The sequence below is a fragment of the Taeniopygia guttata genome, chromosome 26 (assembly GCF_048771995.1).
Source record: "Taeniopygia guttata chromosome 26, bTaeGut7.mat, whole genome shotgun sequence".
In the NCBI taxonomy this organism is placed as follows: Eukaryota; Metazoa; Chordata; class Aves; order Passeriformes; family Estrildidae; genus Taeniopygia; species Taeniopygia guttata.
Window position 1 is genome coordinate 5,993,195 of NC_133051.1, and position 22,755 is coordinate 6,015,949.

At 52.8% G+C, this 22,755-nt stretch overlaps 2 protein-coding genes across 2 annotated transcripts; both read left to right on the forward strand.

The window, feature by feature from the left end:
* The first annotated feature begins 863 nt into the window (after positions 1-863).
* On the forward strand, positions 864-8,780 carry NRAS (NRAS proto-oncogene, GTPase). The gene is made up of 5 exons (XM_002194335.7): positions 864-1,057; positions 1,738-1,916; positions 2,899-3,058; positions 4,298-4,421; positions 5,092-8,780. The coding sequence occupies exons 1-4, from the start codon at positions 947-949 to the stop codon at positions 4,415-4,417; spliced, it is 570 nt and encodes a 189-aa protein (XP_002194371.2). The 5' UTR covers positions 864-946; the 3' UTR covers positions 4,418-4,421; positions 5,092-8,780.
* Positions 8,781-11,817: 3,037 nt separating this feature from the next.
* AMPD1 (adenosine monophosphate deaminase 1) lies at positions 11,818-22,670 on the forward strand. The gene is made up of 15 exons (XM_030292156.4): positions 11,818-11,927; positions 14,810-14,984; positions 15,478-15,640; positions 16,975-17,137; positions 17,320-17,539; positions 17,870-17,999; positions 18,683-18,877; positions 19,081-19,212; positions 19,294-19,457; positions 19,579-19,705; positions 20,114-20,277; positions 20,618-20,738; positions 21,172-21,345; positions 21,770-21,880; positions 22,445-22,670. Exons 1-15 carry the CDS (start codon positions 11,906-11,908, stop codon positions 22,598-22,600), a joined length of 2,217 nt encoding a protein of 738 aa, XP_030148016.4. The 5' UTR covers positions 11,818-11,905; the 3' UTR covers positions 22,601-22,670.
* The last annotated feature ends 85 nt before the right edge of the window (positions 22,671-22,755 follow it).

Genomic DNA, 22,755 nt, shown 5'->3' on the forward strand with positions numbered 1-22,755 from the left:
CAGTGCTGGGGTCTGTGTGCAGTAGGGTCAGAGGGGCGGTGCTGGGATCCCACTGCTGCAATTCCCTTTCCCAGCTCCTGCTGCCTCCCAGGGCCTCTGAGCCGGACCCTTCCTCTTGGCACTGGGGCCTCAAAACGGGACCCAAGTGCGCGAAGCTCGGTGCAGGCCTTGGCCAGACCTGCCCAGCTCCAGCTGGTCATTAACAGCTCCCTAAAAAGCACAAAGCGGGACTGGAATCCCTTTTCAAATCCCGAGAGCTCCATGTCATTCCCAATTTCAAAGCCCCCTCTAAAACCCCCTTTGAGAGCTGCGGGCTGCGGGCCCGGTGCCGTTCCCCGTTTACAGCCCCGAGCTTCGGGCTCGGTGCCGCCGTGTCCCGCCTGTGTCCCTCTGCTGTCCCTCCCGTGTCACTCCGTCCCGTGTCCCGCCCGTGTCCTGGGTCCCTCCGTGTCCCTCCCATGTCCCGCTGTGTTCCGTGTCCCTCCCGTGTTCGGCCGTGCCCCGTGTCCCTCCCGTGCCCTGCCCGTGTCTGTCCCGTGTCCCGCTGTGTCTCGTGTCCCGCCGTGTCCCTCCCATGTCCCGCCGTGTCTCTCCCGTGTCCCGCCGTGTCCCGCCCGTGTCCCGTGTCCCGCCGTGCCCTGCCCGTGTCCCTCCCGTGTCCCGCCGTGTCTCTCCCGTGTCCCGCCGTGTCCCGCCCGTGTCCCGTGTCCCGCCGTGCCCTGCCCGTGTCCCTCCCGTGTCCCGCCGTGTCTCTCCCGTGTGTTTCCCGTGTCTCTCCCGTGTCCCGCCGTGTCCCGTGTCCCTCCCGTGTCCCGTGTCCCGCCGTGTCGCGCCCGTGTCGCGTGTGCGGAAGCGGCGCGGGCGGTGACGCGCGGGCGGGAGGCGGAAGCGGCGCGGGGCGGCGGCGGCGGCGGGGCCGGGCCGGGCCCGGCGAGGCCGCGGGGCCATGACCGAGTACAAGCTGGTGGTGGTGGGCGCCGGCGGCGTGGGCAAGAGCGCGCTGACCATCCAGCTCATCCAGAACCACTTCGTGGACGAGTACGACCCCACCATCGAGGTGCGCGGGGCCGGGGCGGGCAGCGCGGGGGGAGCTCCGCCGGGCCCTGCCCGCCCGGGGCGGAGCGGACGCGCCGCCGGTTCCCCTCAGCCCGGCCCGGCCCGCGGCTCCGGGAGCGGCCCCTCCCCGTTCTGCCTCGGGGCTTCCTAAAGCAGCCACGGGCACACCGAAAGGCCAGCGCGGGTCTGTGCGGGGCGGAGGTTCTGCTCACCGCGGGGGTGTCTGTGGTAGTCTTTTATCTTCTTCTGTTGAGGAATTTCTTTAAAGCAACAGGAGCTCTGTGTTTTGTAACAAAGGGTGAGAGGGCTTAGAGTCTCATTTAAAATGGGATCGTTTGGGCATGGTTCAAAATGTGATAGTTTGAGTAATATTTAAAATACTATAGTTTTATATAGAGACAGATGAGATCACAAAGTCCCGACTGGTTTGGGTTAGAAGGGTCCTAAAAGCTCATCCAGTTCCACCCCTGCCATGGCAAGGACCCCTTCCACCATCCCAGGCTGCTCCAAGCCCTGTCCAACCTGGCCTTGGACACTTCCAGGGATCCAGGGGCAGCCACAGCTTCTGCAGAGCAGCTGGCAAAGCTCCTGCTGCGCTTTTATGATTATTTTGACTTCCCACCGGTGCCCCTGGGGTGGCAGGAGCGGCGCAGGGCTCACGCAGGTGCCCGTGTGTTGCAGGACTCGTACCGCAAGCAGGTGGTGATCGATGGCGAGACGTGCCTGCTGGACATCCTGGACACGGCGGGGCAGGAGGAGTACAGCGCCATGAGGGACCAGTACATGAGGACAGGGGAGGGCTTCCTCTGCGTCTTCGCCATCAACAACAGCAAATCCTTCGCCGACATCAACCTCTACAGGTACCGCTGGGGCTGCCCCCGGGCAGGGAGCGCGGGGACAGGGCGGGACACTGGGAATGAAGCCCTGAAGTGCCTCACTGAAGGCTCAGGAGCAGACAAATATTAAATCTCCCACTTCTTGCGGGAAGTTTTGTCATTGTTTGTGCCAGTGCATAGAATCATAACAGGGGTGGGTTGGAAGAGACTTTAGATCTCATCCAGTTCCACCCCTGCCGTGGCAGGGACACCTTCCACTGTCCCAGGCTGCTCCAAGCCCTGTCCAACCTGTCCTTGGGCATTTCCAGGGAATCCAGGGACAACCACAGCTGCTCTGGGCACCTGTGCCAGGGCCTCATCACCACCTTTAGTCAGTTAAGACTGAGATGGTTTTTAGTGGTTTTTTTGTGTTAATCATATCATCAATCCATATAAATATCTCCAAGGGGTGCCATGAGAACAGTGTCAGACTCTTTTCCATGATGCCCAGGGACAGGACAAGGAGCAGTGGCCATAAACTAAACCACAAGAAGGTTAACATTAGGAAAACTTCTTTTTCATGAGGAAAAACTCCTTAACATGGGGAAAAAACTTCTTTCTATGAGGGTGGCAGAGCCCTGGAACAGCTGCCAGGGAGTTGTGGAGTCACCCTGTCTGGACATATTCCAAACCCACCAGCATGTGGTCACCTGTTCCAGGTGATCTTGCCTTGCCAGAGGTGATCTCCAGAGGGCCCTTCCAACCCCAGCTGGTCTGGGATTCTGAGAATCAGATGCCATTTGCAGCTACAGAATGTCATCTCTAAGAAAATGGGTGAGAAATCCAGAGTGGAGTTATCCATGGACAGAAAATGAAGTGTACAAAGTGCTTGGCTATCCTGCTGACCCCTGAGGCCCTGCTCACCTTTAATATGTTTTTGTGGCACAAGGTTGTTTGAATATTGAATGATACCAGTGTTTATATTTAGAAAATACTTCCTATTTTTTTTTTATTTGCCTTCCTAAAGAGAACAGATCAAGAGAGTGAAGGACTCGGATGACGTGCCCATGGTGCTGGTGGGGAACAAGTGTGATCTGCCCACGAGAACAGTGGACACAAAACAGGCCCAAGAATTGGCAAAAAGCTACGGAATCCCCTTCATAGAGACCTCTGCAAAAACGAGACAGGTGAGGGGCTCCCCCAGGGCCTGGCTCTTCCTGGGAAATGCAGCAATGACATTTTCCCATGTGCTTTTGCCCTATTTACAGGAGAGGCATTTTCTCAATCCCTTTACAATTTTTAGCTTTTATTTCCCCACTCACTCTTAGCTTGAAAGAGTTCTGGGCTGGGCCAGGAATCACTTCAGACTCACCCTGACTTCCTTTCAAGTGTGTCATGTTGGTAAATAATGTAGAGAATAAAAAAATTTCAACTCCCCTGAAGTTACTAAATAAAACTTAAAAACTAAGTAGGGAAAAAAATACTCTAAATAATAAACGTAATACCAGTAAATGTAGAGATAAAGAGACCTACAGTAGTTTTCTGGAAAATTATGGAACAAGAAAAAATAACACATGCCCCGAAAAAAAGTTAAAATTCACCTTTACTATCAAAACATTCAAATGCAACCACCAAAAACCCCTCTTAATAAACCTCCAAAACCATAAAAACACCTCCCAATAAGAAACAAATGCTTGCAAAATAATTCCTAAAAAAATAATATTTGGGTCTTAAATAAAAAACACATTTTAACTATAATAAATACCTCATTATAAAGTCTCACAGAACACACAGAAGAAAAAGAAACCCAGCTACTTTCTACTGCTTCAAACGATGTTAAAAATTTGATTGCAGCCAATTCCAGCAGTGCTCCGTGCTGGCAGGAGGAGCAGCAGAGTTTCAGCTGCTCTCCCTGGGGAGTGTCAGAGGCTGAGCTCACTCACCCCAGACCTGCTGGGCTCTCTTGGCTCGTTAATGAAAGCCAATTAGCAGATTGTGATTGCAGACAGAATTCCCCAGACTGGACTAATGGGCTTCTCCAAAGCCTCCTTGGCCACGTGGGCCTGGCCAGCCAGCCCTGGAGCAGGGGAGCAGAGCAGGGAAGGTGCAATTATTGAGCAGCAGCCAGAAAATCCTGAAGAGCTGAATGGTAAGAATTCTAAAATTAGGCAGGGAGTAGCTTGTTTCCTGCATGGAACCTCCCTGAGATACAGTTTTCCATGTTTATTTTTGTGGTTGTTACCCCAGGAGGAGTCAGGCTGGGACACCCATGTGGGATTTTTCCTCTTAGGAACCACGGGATCAGTTGGGTGCTGCTCTTCTGTAGAATTGTGCCTTTCAAATCCATTAAGGGGTTCTGGGATGGACAGATCAGTGATTTCAAAAGCTTCAGGGAAGAAAATACCTGACTCTGTGTTTGCATTCAGGGTGTGGAAGATGCTTTTTACACCCTGGTGAGGGAGATCCGGCAGTACCGGATGAAGAAGCTCAACAGCAGCGAGGATGGGAACCAGGGCTGCATGGGACTGTCCTGCCTTGTCATGTGAGAAGGTGAGCTGGAGCCCCCTTCTCCACTGGCAGAATTCTTTCCCTTCCAGCAGCTGATAAGTGTGGCTTAGAAATGCTGCAGGTGGGGTTTTCCCCTTTTACAGAACATATTGGTTCCCAGAGATTGGATCCTACAACGCTTTAATGCTCAGAAAAGCAAAATTGCCCTCGAAGTTGGTGACAGAGCTTAAGAAAAGGAATTTTTATTCACGTCACCCTTTTGGCTGATGGGTGGATGGAACAAGATGATCTTTAAGGTTGCTTCCAACCCAAAACATTCCATGATTTCCACCAATTCCAATGGTAGGATTTTCTGTGTCATTTCTTTCTGTCTCCTTCTTTTGGGAAGCCATTTGGACTGTTTGGAGAATTTATAATTTCTGAAGAAACACCTTGAAAGAGGGTTGTGCACATCTGAGTGATTGACTCCTGCACAGCTGCCCTCGAGCTGTGTTCCTCTGGAGCATGCTGATTCCAGGATTAACCAAATAAAATGGTGCCAATAATGGAATCTGAGTTCCCAACTGAGGGAAATTCCTTGCAGCCATTCCCTGAAAGATGTTGCTCATGAAAGCAGCCAGACCAGCTCAGGACTTGCACTGCTGCACTGCACATTCACCCCAGAACAGGACAGAGCTAATTAGTGCTAATTGGAGGTGCCTTTTTGTTCCAGATGCCAAGAAAACGTGGTTCAGGTGCAGCTGCTGGACGAGCCTCGATCTCCTGTGCTGCCTCTCCTGCTGATCCTTGCAGTGTTGGGGTGCCAGGGACAGACTCTGGGCACCAGAGTTAATTAGCACAAGGTTCTTCTCCGTGCTCCATCTGAAGAGAACATCCATGGCATCTACCTCCCTGCTCAGCTCACGGAGCAGCAGCACCTCGGGATGTGCTGGGATTCTTCTCTCACTGTTACCTGGGTTTGTTCCAGAAGAAAACCAGTCACAAAAGTGAACTATAGAGACTAAATGCTGTGAAAAAGATGACACTTTACCTCTAGAGTAAAAGCTAGAAGTGCTGTGTGTCCCCTGTCTGTTGGATTCCGTGCAGTGCTGTCAGAGGAGTGGCACAGTTGGTGTCACATGGGGTTTGTGCCACCAGGAGTGCCCCTGTCCCCTCCCAGCTGGGTGTCTGCTCTCTGTGCACCTGAACAGCAGCAGTGCAACATCTCCAGTGCCAGGAGTGCCACCTGCCCGACCCTCCATTTCTGTAATAAAAAGGAAAGCCTTTTCTAACTAAGTGCCTGTTTGCTGAGAAGATTTGAAGTTGTCCCTTGGGTTGAGGAAAACCCCAAGGACTGGAATTTCTTGGGAGCTCATTGTGTCAAGCAGGCAAGTGTGCTGTGGGTGATCTGGGCCTGCCAGGATCCTCCAGCAGGAATTTGGAGGCTGGAAGGTCCAGCAGGCACTTGTGAGACTCTGGGACAAGGGAGGGGACACACTGCATCTGTGTTTTACTTTCTTTGTGGGTGGAACAGTTTATACTCTGTATTGTTTTCCTGCAGCATTCAGATCTCTTCCAAGTTGGACCAAACCTGTCAGCTGTTCATTTTTAACATGAACTGCCAGCATTTCTGGGCAGCTTCTCACTAATTAATCTGGTAACTGGAGGTTGCTTTGGACAGCTGCTATTCAGCTCTCTCTGTAACTTGCAAATTGTTTTATTCTGAATTATTTTCTTACCACAGACTGTAAAGAGTCTCTTCAAGATGTCTCTAGACTGTCAAATGTAGTTGGAATTTCCTTGTCAGGGAAGGAGTGGGGGGGTTGGGGTTGACTCTGTCAGGGGTGCAGAAAGTGGCTGCTCCATCCCTGGCAGTGCCCAGGGCCAGGTCGGGCAGGTTTGGGGCAGCCTGGGACAGTGGGAGGTGTCCCTGCATGGCAGGGCTGGGACGGGATGAGCTTTAAGGTCCTTTCCAACCCAAACCATCCTGGGATTCTGTGATGGAGGGGAAAAGGCTGAGAGCTGCCACAGGCACCTGAGCCAGCTTCTGATTGCAGGGTCCTCAAAAAATGAGGCAGGAAATGAGTTCAGTGATGGCTCCACAGAAGGTTTGGGACAGACTGGTGGAATTCTGAGTGTGGAAATTGTGAGCCATTCCCTCCAGCTGAGGGAACTGAGAGCTGAGCCAGTTCCTCCCAGAAGAAAACCTCCTCCCCTGGGTCCCAGGTGCACAGGTGTGGTCACTGCTGCAAAGGCTCCAGTGCCCTGGGTGCTGTGACCTCCCCTCTCCTTGTGCTGCTGGGGCTGCTCAGGCAGCAGAGCTGAACTCCCAGCGAGGAGGAGGAGGAGGAGGAGGAAGGAGCCCTCAGCCAACAGAGGGAGCATTTGGTCAGTGCCAGGCCCGAGGAGCAGGGCAGTGCAGGAGGTTCAGTTTCAGGCTGTTGGTGTCAGTCACACATCTTCATTTGGAGGGCTCGATTTCAAATGGGCACTGGAAATCAGTAAACAGAGAGAGAAGAATTTTTTCCTTTTAATGTTGCTTACTTAACAGTCTTAATTCTCTTCTTGAAATGAAGAGGATCAAACTGCATCACATTTTCTTTATCTGTGATAATCTGTATAAATACTTTTTTCAATTTATTTTAACTTTGACTGACGTGACTGATAAGAATTAAATCCACAAAAAATTTAACATAAAATATTATTTTCCAGCACCATACACACAATGGTGGGCAGAATTGTGGGGACCATTGGCTCGAGTTTGATGTTGCCCAGAGCAGCTGTGGCTGCCCCACTTCTGAAAGTGTCCAAGGCCAGGATGGAGCAGCCTGGGACAGTGGAAGGTGTCCCTGCCCATGGGATGAGCTTTAAGGTCCCTTCCAGCCCAAACCATTCCACGACTGATGTCATGCTGCAGGTTAAACCTGACAGAGCTGCCACCACTGCACAGCCAGGGCTGAGAAAGCTTTTCCAGGAGGATTTTCTGAAAACACCCCTGGGAAATGAGAAAAGTGCACACCTGGTCAGGTAGATCCAGCAGGAAGGGGCAGTGTGGAGTTGTGAGGACACTGAATGGTGACATTCTGTCACCCAGGCCCATGGGTGGGGTTTGATTTCTTGGGAAATGCAGGAAATTGTTTCCTGCATTTGTGAGACATGGGAAGCCTCTGGCATTTGATGTTTGAAGGGTGTCTGGTCAACCTGGAGAATTATTTGGGTGGAGGTTCATCATAGCTACGCCCCACATTCCCCAGCATGTTGCCATGAAAATGTACCAGCTGTAGCTCCAAAAGCTGGGAATTCTCAGCAATGGGTGGGAACTGACTGGAAAATGCATCTGCTGCTCTTTGCTGTTCCCTTTCTCTTGGGTTCTATAAAACCTGAAAAGGGAAAAAGCCCTGGTGAGGATAGGTCTGCAGTTGTGTCACCTTTGGAACCTTTAGAATGGATTTTAGGACTTTTTCAGTTTTTAGGGTGCTGCACAGATTACCTGCAGAGGTGACACTTCCAACTCCATCAGTGTAGTTCCAAATCCAGCAAAAAAAAAATACAAAATCAGGGCGTTGTACTAGTCAGGAGTGTGAACTGAATGGTTGTAATTTGTTTCCAGCTGTCTCACAGAGAACTCTGGGTCTGGTGGCAGCCAAGAACTGGAAGGACAAAACCCTGTGAACTTTTGGGAAAATTATTTAGAAGATAAGCACAGAAGGTTTTGCACAAGACAGGTCCCTGGGAAAGGTGGTTTAGTAGATTTGGTCCAAATATTGTTATTTAGAACAGCATAACTCTGCACTAGTGCCAAGGTGATTTAACTGCCCTGATGGGCAGAACAGACATGAACAACTTTTGAGGTAAAATGTTAAAAATATTAAAATATTTTAAAAGGGTAAAGCTCTTGTTCAGAACTTCCAAGTGCCAATGACTGGAACAAATGTTTCTGTTGCTGTGGCTGAGCACAGCTCAGTGGAGCCAGTGGAATTCTGTGGTTGTTTCTCTGTGTCCTCACTCAAACAACTTTCTTGCTCAAACAACTGCTCAGATTCTGTCCTTGTCCTTGCTGGCACTTTGGATTTTAAGCAGGATGTTTAAGGTGAGATAATATTTAGTGCAGCTCAGCCTTCGAATTGGATTTCAAGCAGCCTCAGGCCTGTGGGGGAAGGAGAGCAGTGGAAGTTTGAATCATATTCTGACCTGACTGTGCTCCTCAAAAACCCCAAACCTTGAGTGTGTGCCTGTGTGTAACCCTCAGGATGGTGGGGAAATGTTGGGATCTGGACTTTTAACCCAAGGGCTAATTTGTTGTCACTTTGTTTAATTATTTGCTTTCAATAATGCATCTCTTTTGGTTTGAATTGAAGTAAATTATTTTGCTTCTTAAATAACTTTTTTAAAGAATAAACTTTGAATTCTTTGGTTGTTTGAGTTCTGGGCATGGGATCCATGAGAGGCTTACAGGAGGTTTATACAGTGCCCTGTGCTTTGCCTGTGGGCTGGGATTTAGTCCATTCAGTCATGGGGCAGGCTCAGCTCTATCACAGATGTGCCCCAGAGCATCAGTGAGAGTGGCCTTGAGAGTGCCACAGGCTTGGTCCAGTCCAGTTTTAGTGACTTCAATCTGCATCTTGCTGCTGCTGAATCTCCGTTTGCAGTGGTGTCCCTCATGCTGATTTATACTAAAAAAAATTGTAAATCAATTCTTTACTTGATATTCCAATGGCAAAACCAGCTATTAGATTACTGCTGTGCCCAAATAATTCTCTGTTAGGCTTTTAAATGGCTTGATTCAGTCTTCTAAAATACTTCCCTGTTGCCTTCCCCCCTGCAAGAAGGCAAATTGTGTCAGAGCACACAGTCAGAAAATGTGCTCCAAGGGTATTTCTCCTCAGACCTCGTGTCAGGCATCTGAGACCTGGAGTCCAACCTGGGTTTTGTGCCAGGAAATTAAAAACAGACCCCCAGGAGCAGGTCCAGCCTGTCCCCAGAGCATTCACACCCTGAGCTGGGTGCTGAAAACCCAGGGGTGTCGTGGCTTGCAGGAAAGGTTTCCCTGCCATGGGTTTGTTCCCTGGCCCTACCCACGAGCTCCCTGCAGAGGAACTGGTTTTGGCTGTGTCCTGGAACTGGTGGGGTCTGTGCAAGGTGGGGAGAGGAGAATCTGCTGAGGGTGTCCCCAGTGCTCCATCAAAGGCCCAGGTGGGATCCACCTTATCCCCTCTCTGCTCAGACTCCTTCTGAGGAATTGAAACCATTTTCTGGCAAAGTTTGCCCCACAGCCTCTGTGTGGCAGCTGCCCCCGTGCTGTGGGTGTGAGGCCAGGCAAGCTGGAGGAGGATCCTGCTCGCACCCAAGCTCCCAAATTTCTGGTCCCACTATTCTTGGCTGGAGCTGGGTGGAACCAGGGCAGCTCAGAGGTAAAAGTGGGGGGGTTGGAGGCACTCCAAAGCCTCTGGGTGTGAATCCCTCACTTTCCAGCTGAAAAAGCGTGGGAAGACAGGCTGTTTGTGTCAGTCCTTGAGTTTGCACAGGCCCTGAATCTAACTTTAGCACAGCATGCCCAGGCTTTACTCAGATTTCCACCATGAGCCCACCCAAGCTCACCCTGTGATTAAAAAAGCTGAGGGCTCAAGACATGATCAAGATTCTCTTGAGGAAGATGACCTCTGTATCCTAAAGGTTATTTTTGGTTTCAGATGTGAATCCCAAGATCCCAAGGAGGGTTAAGGGCTGATGTAGTCCTTGTGGGAGAGCAAACAAGAAGAGACAGATTTTACAGACCTTGAATGAAACAGTTAAACAATAATGTGGTGTGGAGACTCTCAAACTTGGGGATGGGTGAGAGCAAGAAGAATTCAGAACCTGATAATTTTATCAGCATGAGAGGGAGACCAAAGCTATACCATCATCCCAGCTTTGCCCTGGTGCTGCACCTCTGCAGTTGGAGGGAGGGAAATTTATATTTTTGGGGAATCATAGGGAAGGGGAGTAAAATTCCCTAAATTCTGGAGAATTTCTCAATTGTCACCCAGCTTGTTTTGAAGTTGTGCCCATCAAATAATGGGAACATCTCTTCTAGAGAATTTCTGCATGCTGTGGAAATTATCTCAGCTGGAGAAACTGCACCAGCTCACCTCACTTCACTGGCTGTGCCACAGGATTCCTGTGCTCCTAAGGACAAAATCCATGGCTTGTTACCTCCAGCTCTGTATTTTATTTTAGTTGTGCAGGTGACTCTCTCACCTATTCCAGCTTTCTTCTTGGACAAAAGCTTTCCATAGCTGCTCCTGCAAAACATGGCACAGGAATCCCTTGGATGCACATATAATTCCAAATAATGCTGTCTGTTCCAGGTGGTTTTTCTGTTCCCTTCAATGCTCTGACCAAAGCCACCCTTTAAACCAGAGCCAGGCTGCGCCCAAATGCTTTGTCCTATTCCAGGACAGCTTTTCAATGCCATCAAAAATTAAAGCCCAAACAGGAGAGACTCTGCTTCACCTCAAATCTATTTTATCCTCCTGACTTGTTCAATGTCACCACTTCCCACCAGGAACCTGAATCAGGAGCTCAGAGTTATCCTGGCAACAGCGGGGCACAACAAATTCTGGCCTTTCTCTTCACACAGGAGGTGTTGTCCAGCTGCAGGCGAGATCTGAAGAAGGTTTGAGGACACCCTAAAGGAGGGTACAGCCCTCAAAGCCAACATGCTGGAAACAACCTGCTTGAGATGAAGGCAGGAGGTGCCTCCCAGCCTGAGATCTGCTCTGCCAGACCCAAACTGAGGCAGGAGCTCCCTGACCCCCTTGGGTTTGACTGAGAGCTGCTCAGATACACCTTGGTTGTGGCTCAGCACGTACAGAACTGATTATCAGATCAGCATTATGACACAAAACTTGGAAAAGGCAGTTCCTGAAAAGCTCAGGAACAAACTGTGGATCCTTGCACCTTCCTTTTATTAGTTGGATTCAGCTGTGAAGAAGTGAGGACATCTGGGCAGTCCTGATGGTAAAATCCAGGCCCTCAAACACATCCCTCCCTCAGGAAAAACCTCTGAACAGCTCAGGTGAGAGCACATGGTTTGTACCTATCCACAGCCCCTGTTCTGTTTGGGAATTTCCTTTAAACCTTTGGTTCAGCATAGAAGACATCAGGTTTAGTCTCTCTTAAAAGACTGAATTCCCCAGACCACATTAGAAAGGTGCAGCTGCACTGGAAAGCAGAAGGAAAGCAAAAATTTGGTCAGACAGCAGGTGACACTGCACAAAATGTAAAATGTAAACCTTACTTAAAGAAAAACATTAATCAAATTTGATTAATTAAATTAAATAAAATTTAATTAAATTTGAGCCCTGCTTTGACCTGTTTCAGTGCAAGTGTTTATGGCTGCACTTTAAATAGTCCCACAGTTGATCTCTACTCTCCTTTTAGAGTGGGAGAGTCTGATTACAGGGAAGGGAAAGCAGTAAAATTAGTGTTGGGCTGCCAGGCAGTCACTTGGCCCCTTGTGCTCAGGGACTCTGGGGTGTTATTGAGGCTCTGCAAACGCTGCTGCGATGTCCCGGGTGAGAATTCCAGGTAGGTCTGAAAGCCAAGTGTGAGCCAAGGGGCCACAGGGCAGATTCCAGGCCCACAGCCTCGGAGATTTGGATGTGTGGTGTCCAGGGGACCTCTCTGGGGCCTTTGGGCATTTTTCTTCCTGCTTGGAGACTTTTTGGATAGCGCAGTAAAGAAATGGTGTTATTGTTTAAATCTTCCTCTGCTTGTGCTGAAGGAAAAGATTGACTCTCCTGCAGTGTAATGTGTCCTGTGATGCCATCATTAAATCCCCATGGAAGGGCTCTGAGGGATTTCAGGAATCTCTGGTCGCCCACTCTGAGGGATTTTGGGAATCTCTGGTCGCCCACTCTGAGGGATTTTGGGAATCTCTGGTCGCCCTGGTGAAGCTCAGCTGTGGGGATGGGAGCAGGATCTGGGCAGCAGGAGCAGGGCCAGCCAGGCTCTGCAGGACAGTGCAGAGGGACGTGTGGCAGGTGACTGCAGAGCCCTGAGTGATAACAGCACCAGCAGCCCTGATAGGAGCATGTTTGGAATTGCAGGGCTGTGGTGTCAGAGATGCTGTCCCAGCACATGAAGCTGGTGTTGAAGCCTAGCCCTGCACCATCAGTGGGAGGTTGTGAACCTTCCTGGGTGTAATTTCCACCCACTAAAGAGATGAAAGGTCAAACAAAACATTTCTGGGATGCTTTGTAGGTAAATAATACGTGGAGTCAGGATTCTGGAGCGTGTGTTCTGCAGGCTGGGCTTTGGGAAGTCGGCAGCTGTGAGGCCAGAGCTGCTGGGTCAGAGGGAAAGGGCAGGAGCTGCAGCCTCAAAATGCTGCTGCCACCCTGCCTGAGCAGCAGAGAGGATCTGTGGGACTGCAGTGCCCCAGCTGTCTGATCCTGTTGGGGGATAAGGGGAGCTGGGAGCACAGGGGGATGGAACTCGGCATCTCCGACATGACCACCCAAGCTGAGGGCCACAGAGGAGGGCAGACAAGGGCAAAAACCAGCAAAGCCTGGTGCTCTGAGTCTCTGGAATATCTGCTTGCCTGGTCAGCAGAAGGCTGTGCTGCCCTCCCTGCGTCCCTGCTGCATCCCTGCAGGTGCAGGGAGAGCCCTTCCAGGCCAGCTCGGCCTTAGCACAGGACTGCTGCCTCTCTGGTGTGGACTGAGAGGATCTGGGTGCTGGAGGATGCTCCACCTTGGGCACTGCAGGGAAAGCAGGGACTGAGCCAGGCAGAAGCTGTGCCAGAGCCACGCTGGGCTGGATGGGTGGGATGGACCTGCAGAGGGGTTTGGTTCCACGCTGAGGCATCACCGAGGCTCTGTCGTGGGACAGGCAACGCACAGCGTCCCTCTTTGTGTTCCCCAAAGTGACAACCTCTTCTCTGCCTTTTCCCTCCAGTACCTAAAGGGGCTACAAGAAGGCTGGAGGGACTTCTCACAAGGGCAGGGAATGACAGGACAAGGGGGAATGGTTTTAAGCCAAAGGAGGGTGGGTTTTGATGGGATATTGGGAAGGAATTGCTCCCTGTGAGGGTGGGGAGGCCCTGGCACAGGTGCCCAGAGCAGCTGTGGCTGCCCTTGCATCCATGGAAGTGTCCAAGACCAGGCTGGACAGGGCTTGAAGTAACCTGGGACAGTAGAAGGTGTCTTAAAGCCCATTAAATGAGCTTTAAGATCCCTTCCAACCAAAACCATTCTAGGATTCTCTGTTTTTTTTTTTTTTATAAGTGGAAGGATTTAGCTAAACTTGTACTTTGCAAATCCTTTTTAAAGACTGATGAGGTGATAAGGCAAAAAGACTCAAATTTTAAGGGGCTGAACACAACAGCTGTTATTTTGTCTCTGTTTTATCTCAAACAGCAGAACAGAAACGTGAGTATTGCTGGGTTTCTCTATGCTCTGCTGTATTACTGCCTAGACATGATCACTGGAACCAAGCAGCAGTTACATGATCATGTAGATCATGTAGACTGTGAAGATCATGTAGATCATGAAGATCATGATCAGGGTGATCCTTTGGCAGCTGGGAAATGCTGTTTCGTGGCAGTGCCAGCTCTGCCCATCGGTGTTACACAGAATGGTCCCACCTTTTGGTCCTTTGATACAGCACCAAAATATGCAATTTGTTAAATATCATTCTGGCACCCTGAGTGCTGCTGAGAACCCCCTGTCTGTCTGCTTTGGTGCTCACCTGTGACCACGTCCTGTGTGACACTCGATGGTGAGGTCCATCCTTGGGCACTGATCCTCACCTTGCTTTGTGCCAAAACCCGCTGTCAGCACCCCTGTGCTGCCATGCAAACATCTGCTTCTGGGAGCTGCTGCCAGCAGAACCCTTGGGTTCTCGTTTTATGGTGTTCTGTTGGCATTGGAAGGGCTTTGAACCTCCCTTGTCCTCCTCCATAAAGCTGCAGCCAGCCCTGTGGCGCCTTTGCAGCACGATGCATGCGGTGGGCAGGGAGTGCCCAGCTGGGAATGCCCTGGCATGGTGGGAGCTGAGTGCTCGGGCTGCCAGCTCTGCCCCATCCATACCTCTGTCCCCCCTGACTGCTGCAGCAAGTGGATTTTGGGCTCCCTGGAGCCTTAAGGGCTCTGCCAACATTCCCCTCTTCCTCCCAGTGCATGCTCCCATAACTGCTCTTCCCAAGGACCTGCTTCTCTCTGGGCCTTTTGGCAGCATTCTTGGAAGTATTTACTTGTCCTGCTGTACTGGGGGTACATCAAGTTATGTCTCCAGCCCACCAGTGTGGCCCAGCCTTGCTGCAAATCTGGGAGGTGGCTCAGAGTCTTCTCTAGGGTGTGGGGGCTACGAGGAAATGGCAGCTGAGCACGGAACTGCCTGCAAGGGACACCTGCCTGTTCCAGTGGTGGGAATCACCTCCCTGTGGGACACTGAACTCCTCTTTGCAGATATGGACGAGTCCCTGCGCTCCTTCGCCGAGAAGATTTTTGCCTCCGAGGTGAAGGATGAGGAGTCCAGGGGAGAAATCTCTCATTTTGATGTGGAAGAGATCTGCCCCATCTCCCGCCAGGAAATGACAGTGCACATGATGCTCCAGGAGGCCAGTTCCACAGTGGAAATGCGGTGAGTTCCCAGGAGCCTGGGCAAGGAGAGGAGCACAGCCTGCACCTCCCGGCCACAGCAAACAGGGGGATGTAAATCACAGCTCACCACACCTGTGGAATAAATCCTTGATAATCCCAGGGCATCTGTCAGGTACTCCAGGATTTCCACTCCAACTGCTTCCACTGACGCCCTTGAGCCATTCCCGGGGCGTCAGCACAGCCATGGCCACAGAGCTGTTGGGGAGGGAGACTCTGGAAAGATGCAACTTTCTCAGAGCAGACAGAGAAATATTCCAAGTGCCCTGGGTTTCCACATCTCCCCCTTCTCTTTAAACTTCCTATTTTGCGTGCTGTGGCCAGTGCTTCTGGCAGATCCTGTTTGAGGTGCTCAGAAATCACCAGAGAGCAGATCCTGATGTGCACAGCTGGAACACGGCTGTGGGAAGTGCCCCTGGCCCTGCAGCCGTGTGTGACCATGGAACGGGGCTGTTCCCCTGAGCCTTTCTCTGCAGCAGGAAGAAGCTGAGCCGCATGAAGACGACTGTGGTGGCACCACCCATGGCCCCGGGGGCAGCAGCCAGCCCGGCTGTCCCCGATGCCACCTTCGCCTGCCCCCAGTACCAGACTGTGCCCGACTTCCAGCGGGTGCAGATCACTGGGGATTACGCCTCTGGGGTAGGTGCTTCCATGGCTCTCCCTTTCCACCCCTCCGGTCCCTGCCCGTCCCTCAGCAGTGCCCAGTGCCCACTGTCAGGGTCAATCACAGAGTCTGTGCCTCATAAGCATCTGGGGGTGCCCTGCTGCATCCCTGGGGATGCAGAGCTGAATCCCTCAGCAGGAGCTGTGGGGTGCTGCATATTCCCATGGGATGCTCCAGGGAGGGCCTGGCAGGGCTGGCTGTGCTCACTCTGTCACATCCTCTCTGCCTGCACACAGCTCTGTCTGGGGTCTGTGCACGTCCAAGGATCCCAGAACAGCTGAGGGAAGTCACCAAGCCCCTGGTACAGGCAGGGTCACCTACAGCCACTTAACAGAACTGCTATCACATCCCGGGCTAATCCTGCCTCCCTCTCCTCCTCAGCCCCCTATTACATTTGCGCTGCTTCTAAGAAGCTGCTGGAAGTTGCTCAGTCTGGAGCTGCCTAGCAGAGGGGATCTGGAAATCCCTCCTTGCTCAGGCACTGAGCACATTCCCCCTGCCACAAATGTCCTAGCTGGGAGTGCTCGTTTCCTGACCTGCTCCACTCATCTCTTCTGACTGCCCAAAACACTTGTCTGTGCAGTAAATCAAAAATCATTGACACACAGGGTTAGTGCATGTTGTTGTTCCTGCTTCAGTTTCAGCCTGGGCTCCAAAAATAGCTTTAATGTTTTGCCCAGGCCTGGCTTCCATTTCAGGGTCAATTACTGATTGCAGTGAGGAATGTAAGAGGGGGTGACATCAGAATTCCCTGGTTCTGCAGCCAGGTGCTTCCCTTTGTCATGCCTGGGTCTCTGCTTACCATCCCTTCCTTGCCCTGCTCAGGCAGAGTGTAGGACATTGATATGATATGATTTGATACATGAAATGATGAGATATATGAGATATGATTCTATGATATGGCAAGAAAGTTTGAGAGGGACGTTTTACAATACCATGTAGTGACAGGACAAAGGGGAATGGCTTCCCACTGCCTGAGGGCAGGGTTAGATGGGATATTGGGAAGCAATTCCTCCCTGTGAGGGTGCCCTGGCACAGGATGCCCAGAGAAGCTGTGGCTGCTCCATTCCTGGAAGTGTCCAAGGCCAGGTTGGATGGGGCTGGGAGCACCCTGGGATAGTGGAATGTGTCCCTGTCCACAGCAGGGGCTAGGACAAGATGAGATTTAGGATCTCTTCCAGCCCAAAATGTTTTTTGACATTTATGTTGCTGCGACCAAAATCTCCCTCCACCTGGGTGCACCAGGGTGCCTCTTGGACACACTCATGTTCCAGCTGTGTGGTTGCCTTCAGCATCTCCTCCCCTGCAGGTGACAGTGGAAGACTTTGAAGTGGTGTGCAGGGGTCTGTACCGGGCGCTGTGCATCCGGGAGAAGAACATGCAGCAGTCGCTGCAGAGGTTCCCCAAGACACCCTCGCAGTACCTGCGCACCATCGAGGGCGAGCCCTGGAAACCCAGTGCCGCTGGCCCAGGTACAGCCAGGCACCCCAGGGGCTTCCTCTGCCCTCAGCAGGGCAGGGCTCAGGCACTTGTCCAGGCTCCCTCCTTGGTGTCACAGTGGTGGGGTGTCCCTGCCTGCTGCGGGGGGTGGGGGAGCAAGGCAGGCCTGGGAGGTTTGGGCTGGCAGCCTGATGGAATTCTCCTTTTGCTGCAGTGTTCACCCCGCCAGCGAAGGATGGACAGGATCCCCTGGACAGTGGGAAGCTCCCTGAGAACCTGGGGTACCACGTGCAGATGAAGGACGGGATAGTTTATGTCTATGCAGACAAGGCAGCGGCTGAGAGAAATGAGCCAAAGGACCTGCCCTACCCCAGCCTCGAGCACTTCATTGATGACATGAACTTCCTCCTGGTCCTGATCGCACAGGGGCCTGTGTGAGTGCACAACCCACCAGGTCCTGCCTCGGTGGGCAGAGGGAGGTCAGGGCAAGAGGGAGGAAGGAACCTGCTGGTGACACACCTGGCTGTGCAAGTGTCCTCAGCACTTGGCAGCCCTCTTGGTTTGGGTCTTATGCAAAGCAGCACCCAGGGGCTGGAGACAGGACCTGCAGGTAGGCTCCCAGCTGGCCAGCCTTCCTTCAGAGGGAGGCACCTCAGGAGCAGGGCTGGCCAGCATGAGCTCCTTCACCTTCCCCAGGTGGAATCTGTGTCCCTGTGCTGAGGGGTGAGGAGCCCAGTGACTGTTCTGCCCTTTGCTCTCACCAGGAAGACCTACACTCACCGGCGCCTCAAGTTCCTCTCGTCCAAGTTCCAAGTGCATGAAATGCTCAATGAGATGGAGGAGATGAAGGAGCTGAAGAACAACCCCCACCGTGACTTCTACAACTGCAGGAAGGTAAAAGGCAAGGCTCAGAGCCCCAGGGGCCCTGGAGAGGAGCTGCTATGGTGCCTGCCCCTCCCTGGGAGCTGGATGTCTGAGTCCATGTCTGTAGCAGCAGCACGGCTCCTGTGAAGGGGATGTGCTGCCTTCGATGCTCTTGGCAAAGTTGTGCCCTCTGCCTGTGTCCTCCTGCTGGGCTGAGCCCTGCTCCCCACACAACGTGCTCACCTGAGGGGTTTGTTCATCCCCTGCGATGGTACCCAAGCATCCCAGCTTGAAGCTGTCCTATCGGTGCTGGGATCCCTGACTTGGGAAGAATGATGTGCAGTTCTCCAACGATTTCAGAAGGCTGATTAATAACTTTATTACACTATAATACACTAACAAGAACTGTCACTAACTACCTAACTAGAAAACCCATGACTCTCTCCTGAGAGTCCCGACACACGCGTGGATCCAATTGGTCCATGAATCCAAAACACCATCACCAGAATCCAATCAAGCAATCACCTTGGGTAAACAATCTCCATACCACATTCCACATGGGCACAAACAGGAGCAGCGAATGAGATAAGAATTGTTTTGATTCTCTTTTCTCTGCTTCTCTCACAGCTTCTCTCAGGAGAAATCCTGAGAAAGCTAAGTCTCTCTCTGTCCAGAGGACACATGAATACCACACTGTCCCTCTGTTTTCCCAGGTGGACACGCACATCCATGCTGCAGCCTGCATGAACCAGAAGCACCTTCTACGTTTCATCAAGAAATCCTACTGCGTGGATGCCGACCGCGTGGTCTATAATGCCAAGGGCAAACAGCTCACCCTGAAACAGCTTTTCCAGCAGCTCAAACTGCACCCCTATGACCTGACAGTGGACTCCCTGGATGTCCATGCTGTAAGTGGTAGGACATTAAATGTAAGATCACTCTTGGGCTACTCTTCCCCCCATGGCTCTTGCCTTCCCTGTGCACCCACACCCGCTAATATTTGTGTCAGGGTGCAGCAGCTCCTGCATGTGCTGTTTGGGGTGGTTTGGCTCAGCCCCTGCTCCCTGCCAAGCTGTGAGGGCAGTGTCTGAGCCTGACCTCCCTGCTGCAGGGCCGGCAGACATTTCAGCGCTTTGACAAGTTCAATGACAAGTACAACCCGGTGGGGGCCAGTGAGCTGCGGGACCTCTACCTGAAGACGGAGAACGCCATCAACGGCGAGTATTTTGCTACCATCATCAAGGTACGGAGAGAGGGGAGGAGAACAGGGTGAAGCTGTGCTGCTGCTGTGGCTTCCCTTGCCATGGTGTGCTCTGGTCTGCAGGAGGTTGGCTCTGACCTGGAGGATGCCAAGTACCAGCACACGGAGCCCCGGCTCTCGATCTATGGGCGGTCGCCTGAGGAGTGGGCCAAGCTGGCCAGCTGGTTCAACACCCACCGGGTCTATTCCCCCAACATGAAGTGGATGATCCAAGTCCCCAGGATTTAGTACGTGCTGCGGGGCTGAGGGAGCACTGTGCCCTCTAGATCCCTCATCCCTGAAAGGGCTGTGGGGACAGTGGCCCGTGTTGTCCCTCTGGTAGCAATTAATCCCTGTCTCTGTCCACAGTGACGTGTTCAGGTCTAAGAATTTCCTTCCCCACTTTGGGAAAATGCTGGAATATATCTTTGTTCCTGTGTTTGAGGCAACTGTCAATCCCCAAGCCCACAAAGAGCTGAGTGTCTTTCTACGCCACGTGAGTGTCACCTGGTGATGTTGTCAGGTGTGGGGAGAACTCACATTCCTGTTTGTGCACAAGAAACGGGGTACTGGCCCTAACACGGAAAACAGCATCAGTGGGCCGGGGGCTCTGCCTCACTCAGGTGAAGGGAGGTGTGGCCAGAAGTGTGGGGAGGGGTCAGACTGCTTGGCCTGGCTGCTGCAGGGCTGCGAATTCTCATCCACTCGTCTCCTGGGGAGGTGTGAGCTTTATTCCTGTCCTGGACAGTGCTTGGGGGGTGTGAGGAGCGAGGGCACCCTGCCCTTGAGGGGCACAGGGGCAGAGCTGGGCTCTGGTGAGCTGTGGTGGGGCAGAGTGAGCCCACCCAGGCATGATGAGGTGGGGAGTGTGAGATGCACCTCTTTTGCCCCCCTTGCCAAGCAGATCACGGGCTTTGACAGCGTGGATGATGAATCCAAGCACAGCGGACACATGTTCAGCACTAAAAGCCCAAAGCCGGAGGAGTGGACTTCCCAGAAGAACCCATCCTACACCTACTACATCTACTACATGTATGCCAACATCCTGGTGCTGAACAACCTGCGGAGGTGAGGCTTGGGATCCGCCAAGGGGCTGCCTCGTGCCTTGCCTCAGTCCTTTGATTGTTGGTGGGGAAGAAGTGGGACTCTCCTTGCTCTGTGTTTGGAGCAGCACATCCCAGAACAACCCAGACCCCTCTCAGTAGGAGTGATAGACTGGGGAGAAAGTTCACAGATTGCAGAGATGCAGCTATTGCACACACAGAGGAGAAAAGAGAAGGAGTAATGTGCTCCTAGGTCAAGCTGGATTCCTGGGGACTCATGGTAGGGGCAGAGCTGGGCCTGAAGTTGGGTCCAGCCACCCCAGCCTGCTGTTTGCCTGCTCTGAGTGCTCCTTCCCTGTGCCCAGGCAGCATGGCATGAACACGTTCCTGTTCCGCCCGCACTGCGGCGAGGCCGGGGCCATCACACACCTGCTGGCGGCCTTCATGACAGCTGACAACATCTCCCACGGGCTCAACCTCAAGAAGGTACGTGGAGCAGGCTGCCAGAAGCAGCCCATGCATGGCAGAGCAGAAGTGCTCACAGTGCCTTAGGTAGCTGGCAGTTACCTGTGCCTCTGCTTTACACTGGCACAGCCTAGCTTCAGGCAAATGTTAAATGGTTCTCTGGGTTTCTCCAGGCATCTTTGGGGATGTGGCTGAGTACCGTATTCGATTTTGGGGGTTTAGCCTCACAGACCTGTCACAGAATATGTTATCACTGGAGCCAGCTGAGCCTGATATCAGACAGCTCCCTGGCTTCTTGTGCTCCTTAGCCTGAAGCACTGATTGCTGGCTGGCCCATCTCTCCCCTTGCACACAATTCCCTGGCTGGGACCAGCCTGATCTGAGGAGTGACCCTGGAGAGGCGGAAGGTGCAGCAACTTTATCCCTAACATGGTACCTCTGCTCGTCTCTGCAGAGCCCGGTGCTGCAGTATCTGTACTTCCTTGCCCGAATTCCCATTGCCATGTCCCCACTCAGCAACAACAGCCTCTTCCTGGAGTACGCCAAGAATCCCTTGCTGGACTTCCACCAGAAAGGGCTCATGGTGTCCCTTTCTACAGACGACCCCATGCAGTTTCACTACACCAAGGTACAGTGTGAGCTGAGCGCTGGGGCTGGCACTGTGGAGCTGGCACTGTGGGGCTGGCACTGTGGGCCTGAGACTTTTTGGAAGCCAGTGGCACTTGCAGAGGGTCCAGCATATGCTGGGCCATGTCCCCTTCCACCAGCAGATGTCCAGGTAGGATATTAGAAAAAATGTCTTTACTGAAACAGGGGTCAAGCATCTGAACAGCCTGCCCAGGGCAGCAGTGCCTGGAAGTTTTCAAAAAATACAAATACGTGGCTCTTTGTGATATGGTTTAGTGGGCATGGGGGTGTTGGTTGGAGGTTGGACTTGATCCTGGAGAACTTTTTCAGCTCAAATGATTCAGTGGCTCTGTGATTTGTGGGACAGCCCCTGCAGAGCACGGGCTGTGCTGGCAGAGGCTGCTGACCCCTAACCCCGTGCACAGGAGCCCCTCATGGAGGAGTACGCCATCGCTGCCCAGGTGTTCAAGCTCAGCACCTGTGACATGTGCGAGATCGCTAGGAACAGCGTCCTGCAGTGTGGCCTGTCCCACGAGGTGGGTGTCCTGTCCCCTGAGGGGTGTCCTGCAGTGTGTCCTGTCCCCTGAGGGGTGTCCTGCAGTGTCCTGCCCCATGAGGGGTGTCCTGCCCCATGAGGGGTGTGTCCTGCCATATGAGGGGTGTCCTGCAGCCTGTCCTGTCCCCTGAGGGGTGTGTCCTGTCCCACCAGGTGGGTGTTCTGTCCCCATGCAAGGGACACAGTGTGTCCTGCAGTCTGTCCTATCCCCATGCGGGGTGAGTCCTGTCCCACAAGCTGGGTGTTCTGCAGTGTCTCATATCCCACGAGGTGTGTCCTGTTCCACGCAGTGGTGTCCTGCAATACGTCCTGTCCCATGAGGTGTGTCCTCTCCCACATCGTAGTGTCTGTCCCATGAAGAAGGTGTCGTTCCCACGCAGGGGTGTCCTGCAGTGTCTCCTGTCGCACGAGGGGTTTGTCCTTCTGGGGAGGTCCTGCCCACGGCCTGAGAATGGCACCGAGCTCCACTCGTGGGCTCAGGGCTTCCCTCGGGCGCTGCCAGCGGGGCTTCTGAGGTCGGTACCGCTGTCTTTGCCTCTGGCAGGAGAAAGTGAAGTTCCTGGGTGAAAACTACCAGGAAGACGGGCCCGATGGCAACGACATACGGAAGACGAACGTGGCTCAGATCCGCGTGGCCTATCGCTACGAGACCTGGTGCTACGAGCTCAACCTCATCGCCGAGGGGCTGAAGAACGAATAGGCGGGGGCCGGACCGCGGGGCCGGGGCCGTGCCGGACTGTGAGGGGGGCCGTGCCGGGCCGTGCCGGACGGTGAGGCCCCGGGGCAGCGCAGTAAAACCCCGTCCGTGAAGCGGCTCCGAGCGCCTGAGGAAAAGGGGCGGGGCCGTCGCCTGAG